Below are 8,114 nucleotides of genomic sequence, written 5' to 3'. Positions count from 1 at the left end.
TGGCTCAAGTGGTAGAGTGCTAGGCTTGAGCTGAAGAGCTGAAGGTCAGTGCCCAGGCCCAGAGTTCAGGCCCCACGACCAGACCCCCCCAACCCCCCAAAAAATTAAAGTCTCAATTATTTGAAGTCCTAAAAAAACACAATGCTGTCTGCTGACTAGAATCCCCTTGCTTTCTTATCTATCATTCCTAAATTTCTAAGTTATCTATCATTCCTAATTCCTAAGTTTCTCTAATAAATTCTTGGTTCATTTTTTTTTTTTTTGGTTGGTCATGGGGCTTGAACTCTGGGCCTGGGCACTGTCCCTCAGCTCTTCAGCTCAAGGTAAGTGCTCTACCACTTGAGCCACAGTGCCACTTCCAGTTTTCTTGTGGTTTATTGGAGATCAGAGTCTCACAGATTTTTCTGCCCTTGCTGCCTTGCAACTGCAATCTTCATATCTCAGACTCCAGAGTAAACAAGATTACAGGTGTGAATCACAAGCAACTGACTTCTTGGTTCTTTTTTTGGTCAGTCGTAGGGCTTGAACTCTGGGCTTGGGCTGGGCTGGCTTTGAACCTCGGTCCTCAGATCTCAGCCTCCTGAGTAGCTAGGATTACAGGCATGAGCCACTGGTGCCCAGCTTCTTGGTTCATTTTCAACTGATTATCAGGCATCATAACCTTTCTAAGGTCTTTCTTCATCTATTACCAATTAGCCAATCTATCTACTTTTGATGTCACCCTTTACCAATACTCACAAAATACAAAATCTTGAAATTATTAATGCTGAATTCTCCCTTAAGAAAGGTGACATTCTTTTTTTTTTTTTTGAACTCTGGGCTTGGGTGCTGTCTCTCGCTCTTCAGCTCAAGGCGAGTGCTCTACCACTTGAGCCCCAGCGCCACTTTTGGTTTTCTAGTGCTTTATTGGAGATAAGAGACTCACGGACTTTCCTGCCCGGGCTGGCTTTGAACTGGGATCCTCAGATCTCAGCCTCCTGAGTACCTATGATTATAGGCGTGAGCCACCGGCGCCTGGCGTGACATTCATTCTTATAATCCCAATGAACAGCTCAGTACCTGGTACCTAGAGGGATATAAAAACCCTGTACTTTGAAATAAATATCATGTATTTTGAGTAAAACCTCACACAATGTCATTTTGGTTTTGTTTGTTTTTTTTTAAAAGAAGTGTTGTATTGCTATAACCTTTTAGTCCTCAAGTAAGATACACTGTTGCAAGGTTTCATAAATAATGCATGGTCAGCAAATACACACTAGATTTTTTTTCCCCTGATACTGAGTCAATGAGCTAATACACAAGATTAAAATGACACTTAAACTTTAGATATATGGGCTTTGAAGGGGACATTTAAGATCTGAACTATGTGTTCAAAAAATGAGTTGTAGTACGGTTATCTCTTATGTCTTATTTGAACACGCCTGCCCCTCTTCTGATTTCTGCTGTTAGCTGGAGTATTAGATCCTCACCAGAAAATAAGCAGATGTCTGCCATTTTGTTGGAATTCTGGGCCTCCAAAACCACTAACCACAATTATCTTTTTTTTTTCTTTTACAAATTACTAAATCCTGCTATGGCAACTGAAACTGGAGTAAGAGAACTGTTTTTTTTTTTTTTTTATTAAGACTGACCTCTTATATTTTAATGGATAATCTAACATCATAATTGTTTAGACAGGATTAGACTTTCACAATAAAATCAATTTCTATACTCTACCCTATCTCATCCTCAAGTTAGTTTTTGTTCCCTGCAGTATTTTTTTAACTCCTCATTTCAAAATTTAGAGAGAAGCTGAAAAGATACTAGAGGTCTAGATGTTTCAAACCCACCTTCTCCACTATTAGCATCTTTCATTAGGATGAGTCATTTCTCACAGCTAGTTAAGTATTAAGTAGTAAAAGACTTCACTCAACTAAATCTATGCCCTGGGCTTTATCAAAGAAAAAACTTAAGAGTGATGATGACTTAGTATATCTAAATAAAGAAATAGCTAAGCAGCCAGGTGTCTATATTTCTAGCTACTCAGGTGGCTGAAGACCTGAGTACAGTCTAGGCAGGAAAATCTGTGAGACTCGTATCTTCAATTAACCATCAAAAAGCTAGAAGTGGAGCACTAACCCTGAGCAAAAAAGCTAAGAGACAGTGACTAGGCCCTGAGGTCAAGCCCCAGTAACATCACAAAAAAAGGAAAAAATAAATTGCTAAATATTATAAAGGAGGTACATGGGTATTTTTAACTCCTCAGAGCAAGATTCAGAAGCAACGGTTTGGGTGGCTCAGTGATAGAGTGCTTGCCTCGTATGCATGAGGTCCTGGGTTCGATTCCTCAGCACCACATAAGCAGAAAAAGCTGGAAGTGGCGCTATGGCTCAAGTGGTAGCCGGCTAGCCTTGAGCTGAAGAGCTGAGGGACAGCACCCAGGCCCAGAGTTCAAGCCCCACAACCGACCAAAAAAAAAAAAAAAGAAGAAGCAAAGGTATGATTTAAAAGTGGAATTTAACTGGGACTTAAAGTGTAAAGATTTGGAAAATCCAATCTACCCTGCTAAAGGGTATTAAGGATACAATAAGACATGGCTACACTTGTTACAGATAAGTTAGGTAAAAAGTAGCCAGAGCCCATCACCTGTGCTCACACCTGTAATCCTAGCTACCCAGGAGGCTGAGATCTGAGGATTGCAATTTAAAGCCCCAAAGCCAGCCAGGGCAGGAAAGTCCCCTGAGACTCTAATCTCCGGAAGTGGTGCTGTGGCTCAAGTGGTAGAGCACTTGCCTTGAGCTGAAGAGCTGAGGGACAGTGCCCAGGCCCAGAGTTCAAGCCCCATGACCAGCCAAAAAAACAAAACAAAACAAAAAGAAAAACGTAGCCAGGAACTAATCAAGAATGGTATGTATATAGGTCCTCCCAACATAGTCAGAGAGACCTAAGGAACAGAATAGTTTTAGAAAATGGGTACTTTCCAAGGCCTTGATGCCCAAGGTGACTTCAAATTCCAATACCCTGATACAGTGTTCAGTTTTCTCAGCAGTTACTAAATGGGCCCAGGTTTGGCTTATGCTGTACTTTACAACTGTATGACAGGCTACTAAATCTCTTGAGTTTTTCCGACCTCAAAATAAGCTCTCTAAATATCTTTTGCTGATCCAGACACAGAAGTACCTTCTTCTACTTAATAAATATTGCTTATTACTAAACATCAGTTTCTTTTTTTCAGTACTGAATCTAAACTAGGGCCCTTGCACTTACTATGCAAATGCTCTATCATTTGAGTCATACCCCTAAGTTATCAGTTTCTATCATTATTTGGGCCAGGCTTGGTGGTACATTCATGTAATCCCAGCACCAAGATAGTTGGGCTATTTAAACAGCAAGACCCTGCCTCAAAATAAACTAACCTATCTCATAGAATTTTATAAGTAAATGAGATAAAGTACTTCACAGAGTGTCTGATACATATGAACAATTCATAAGTAGTACCTTTATTATTTAATTGTAGTTTTTTGGTGCTGGGGATCAAACCCAGGATGTTGCACTTGTAGGCAAGTGCTTTACCACTGAGCTATATCCCATCCCCTTTATTATTAAACATCATTACTGGAACTAAGATTCAGTACTTGTAATACCATGAACCATGTACAACAATAAACATGTACCAATAGTAAATATATAGTTAGAAGAAATCAAAGAGAGAAGACAGAATGGCTTCCTGGGCCTTGCTTCTGTACCTGGAGGTTCTGGAGCAGCCGCATCCTCCATGAGTTCTCCCTCTTCCAATTCCATGTTGCTGTATTCTACATCATTTTCTCCAGACCTACGAATGAACAAAAATAAAACAAACATTTGAATGTGTTGTACCTCAATGCATTTTATAATAATGGATAGTAAACCATGAAGTATCACTATATATTAATCAAATAAATAAAATAAAATTTAATGACAATAGCAAATGCTGATAAGGAGCCAGAGAAATGGGATCCCTAATAAAAAGCTGGAAGAAATGTAAAATAGTACAGCCATTCCAGAAAACCCTTTGTCATTCCCTTAAAAAACTGAACACGCAATTGTAACACAATCTAGAAGCTAACTTTATCTCCAAGAAATGTAAATTTACATTGACATTTGTACTTTTTTGGTCAGTCATGGGGCTTGAACACTGGGCCTGGGTGCTATCCCTCAGCTCTTCAGCTCAAGGCAAGCACTCTACCACTTAAGCCGCAGTGCCACTTCTAGTTTTCTGGTGGTTTATTGGAGATAAGAGTCTCACAGACTACACGGGCTGGCTGTGAACCGCGATGGTCAGATCTCAGCCTCCTGAGTACCTATGATTATAGGCGTGAGCCACCAGCGCCCGGCTTCTATTTTGCTCTTTTGCCCATTTATTATGAGTCCCCATTTAAAGAATGTTATGTAAACAAAGGCAGTGACTTAAAAGGCTTGGGTTCTTTCGCTCTGAGTAGTTCTCTGTTTTGTTTTGTTTTTTTGGGGTCCGGTCGTGGGGCCTGAACTCTGGGCCTGGGCGCTGTCCCTCAGCTCTTCAGCTCAAGGCTAGTGCTCTACGACTTGAGTCATAGCGCCACTTCCGGCTTTTTTCTTTTTTGCTTATGTGGTGCTGAGTAATCGAACCCAGGGCCTCAAGCATGCAAGGCAAGCGCTCTACCACTGAGCCACCTTCCCAGCCCTGAGTAATTCTCTGGATATAACAGCTAGGTTATATTGTGTATTAGTAGATACTTCTTTTTAATTGCTGGGTAAGAATCTATGTTTGGGTATATTGCAGATTAACTTCACCCATTGAAGGACATTTTGGATCTCTGAAGTCTTGGGATATTATGAATAAAGCTACTTTTAAAAGCCGAACGCCGGTGACTCACACCTGTAATCCTAGCTACTCAGGAAGCCAAGACCTGAGGATCAACCCCCAAAAACTAATACAACCAATATCAAATCCTGGTGGTGGGGATGTGGGGAAAAGGAATCCAATTATCATGTTTGTGGGAATGTAAACTGTATAACCACTGTGGAAGGAAGTTTAAAGATTCCTCAAAAAAACTCTATAGCAGGACACTGGAGGCTCATGCCTGTAACCCTAGCTATTAAGGAGGCTGAGAGCTGAAGATCACAGTTTAAAGCCAGCCTGGGCAGGAAAGTCTGTGAGACTCTTATCTCCAATAAATGACCAGAAAACCAAAAGTGGAGCTGTGGCTCAAGTGGTAGAGTGCTCACCTTGAGCTGAAGAGCTGAGGACAGCACCTAGGCCCAGAGTTCAAGCCCCACAACTGCCAAAAAACAAAAACAAAACAACAACAACAACAATAAAACACCCGGGCTAGGAAGGTGGCTCAGTGGTAGAGTGCTTGCTTTGCATGCATGAGGCCCTTGGTTCGATTCCTCAGCACCACATAAGCAAAAAGAATAAAGCCAGAAGTGGTGCTGTGGCTCAAGTGGTAGAGCGCTAGCTAGCCTTGAGCTGAAGAGCTGAGGGACAGCGCCCAGGCCCAGAGTTCAGGCCCCATGACTGGCAAAAACAACAACAACAACAACAAATAAACAAACAAAAAACTACTCTATGATCCAACAATACCACTTTTGGGCATCTATCCACAAAATTAAAAGTCAGGATACTATAAAGACATTTGTGCATCCATTTTATTGTCACACTATTCATATAGCCAAGTCATGGGAACAACCCACATGGCCTAAAACAGATTAATGGATCAAGAAAAACTATGTTATTTGCAGGAAAATAAATAAAAGCTCAGAGATTATGCCCTGAGTTCAACCTCCAGGACTGGCACAATAAACACATAAACAAAATGAATAAATAATGAAGGCAAGAAGGAGCAAGAAGTGTGGCTCAGGCAGTAGACAGCAAGCACACCTGCCTAGCAAGCTCAAGACTCAGAATTCATTCCCCAATACTGTTAAAAGAAAGATTTGAGAAATAAACCCATGTTAAGGGACTATAGATATAATATTTTTGATATTTTTTAAATATAAAATGTAATTTTAAGGCAGGTGCCAGTGGTTCATTCCTGTAATCCTAGCTACTCAAGAGCCTGAGATCTAAGGATCAAGGTTTCTTGAAGTCAGCCCAGACAGGAAAGTCTGTGAGACATTTTATTTTTGTCAGTCTGGGGCTTTAACTCTGGGGCTTTAACGCTGTCCCTCAGCCCTTCATCTCAAGGCAAGCACTCTATCACTTGAGCCACAGCACCACTTCTAGTTTTCTAGTGATTTATTGGAGATAAGAGTCTCCTGGACTTTCCTGCCTGTGCTGGCTATGAACCTCTACCCTCTTATCTCAGCCTCCAGAGTAGCTAAGAATACAGATGTGAGCCACAAGTGCTCAGCTCAGAGAAACTTTTATCTCCAAATAATCACAGAAAAAGCTGGAAGTGGTACCAAGACTAAAGAGATAAGAGTGCTAGCCTTGAGCAAAAAGCACAGTGACAGGACCCAGGCCCACAGTTCAAGTCCCAGGACTAGCCAAAAGAAGAGTAATTTCAATATTAAATTTAATTGTTGAAATCAGAGATTTGAGAAAAGAAACTGGTTCTTTATGTAGTCTTTAAGTTTGTTTATAAAATGTATCATAGCTAGAGCAAACTGAAAATCCTCCCTTATAAGCTAGCATGGAACACTCACATTGTTTCTTCATCAATGTCATTTTCCTCTGTGTTACTTGTTGCTGTAGAACTAGCAGAGGAACTGCTTCCATCGAGATGATTTACTTCATCTTCACCAACAAGATCCAGATCCAGATCTCCATCTGAAAGCTCATGCTAGACCAAAACAAAGAAAACATTGCTATTCCAAATGTTTCTACTCTCCGAACCAAACATCTAAGAATGAAGTAATTATCAGAATTCAATTCTCTGGCACTATCCCTATACTGCATCACCCCATTTAAAAAAAAAATCATACAACTACCCTGATTGAGAGCCACTAATTTGGGGTTATCAGTCCATCTGGGCCCTTAATACAAAGAAAAAAATGTCATACAGTCCATCATTGAGTTCAGTAAGGTTCCTCACAGAATAACATCTCAAACCACGACTACCTAGCCTTAATCTTCCCGTTCATGGGCTGGGAAGGTGGCTCAGTGGTAGAGCGCTTGCCCTGCATGCCCTGGTTCGATTCCTCAGCACCACATAAGCAAAAGAAAAAAAGCCGGAAGTGACACTGTGGCTCAGGTGGCAGATCGCTAGCCTTGAACTGAAGAGCTGAGGGATAGAGCCCAGGCCCAGAGTTCAGGCCCCACAACCGAACCTCCACCCCCCCAAAAAAATCTTCCCGTTCATTAAATAAACCCATCACCTACTGCACAGAAAAAAAAGGAACTCTATTAAACATAAATGTCCTACTTTCAGTTACCTGACCTACAAACACTATTACTTCTTTTATTCAGCCTATCAAACCTACATTCTAATCCCTATTGTCACCTTAATATCAGGAGCTTAATCCTATCATCTGTATTTTCCTCCCTTGCTGGCTCCTTTTTAACATAAAACTGAAGTATCTTCATCTTAGAAGAACAACAGAAAACCTTGCTTCTGTATACTGACCTTAACAACAACAAAAAAAAACAGAAAACTCCAAAGACTTTCTCAATTCTTATTCTGGTGGCTTTGCTAGAGCAAAAACTTGGCAGTTTCCCAAATCATAAATCATTCTACCAGAATATCTAACAATTAAGTAAATACTAGTTTTAGTGAATAAAATACCCTTTTTAAAATTCATAATTTAGTTTCTAGACTATACATCAGTTTCACAGAATATAGTTTTCTAAAATTTAAAACTAAAATACTTTTAAGCCAGATGCTGGTAGCTCACTCCTGTAATCCTAGCTACCCAAGAGGCCAAAATTAAAGGATCCTGGTTTCAACCCAACCCAGACAAGAAAGTCTGTGAGACTTTTATTTATTTTTTATCGGTCATGGGGCTTGAACTCTGGGCCTGGGTGCTGTCCCTAAGCTCTTCAGCTCAAGGAGAGCATGCTACCACAAGAGCCACAGCACCACTACCAGTTTTCTGAGTGGTTTATTGGAGATAAGTCTTATAGAGGGCTGGGAAGGTGGCTCAGTGGTAGAGCGCTAGCCTTGCATGCTTAAGGC

The 8,114-nt window shown here is 40.8% G+C and overlaps 1 protein-coding gene across 1 annotated transcript in view; it reads right to left on the bottom strand.

Annotated features, from left to right (window-relative positions):
* Positions 1–8,114, bottom strand: part of Trim37 (tripartite motif containing 37) — a 106,716-nt gene that overhangs the window by 48,837 nt on the left and 49,765 nt on the right. The window contains exons 16-17 of the mRNA XM_013013091.1: positions 6,646–6,782; positions 3,726–3,811 (exon numbers count right to left, since the gene is read on the bottom strand). Coding sequence (XP_012868545.1) covers positions 3,726–3,811; positions 6,646–6,782 — 223 coding nt within the window. The remainder of the gene's footprint in view (positions 1–3,725; positions 3,812–6,645; positions 6,783–8,114) is intronic.

This window comes from Dipodomys ordii, unplaced genomic scaffold (assembly GCF_000151885.1).
Source record: "Dipodomys ordii isolate 6190 unplaced genomic scaffold, Dord_2.0 Scaffold19, whole genome shotgun sequence".
In the NCBI taxonomy this organism is placed as follows: Eukaryota; Metazoa; Chordata; class Mammalia; order Rodentia; family Heteromyidae; genus Dipodomys; species Dipodomys ordii.
The sequence above is the reverse complement of the archived record's forward strand: the minus strand, read 5'-3'. Positions and strand labels throughout refer to the sequence as shown.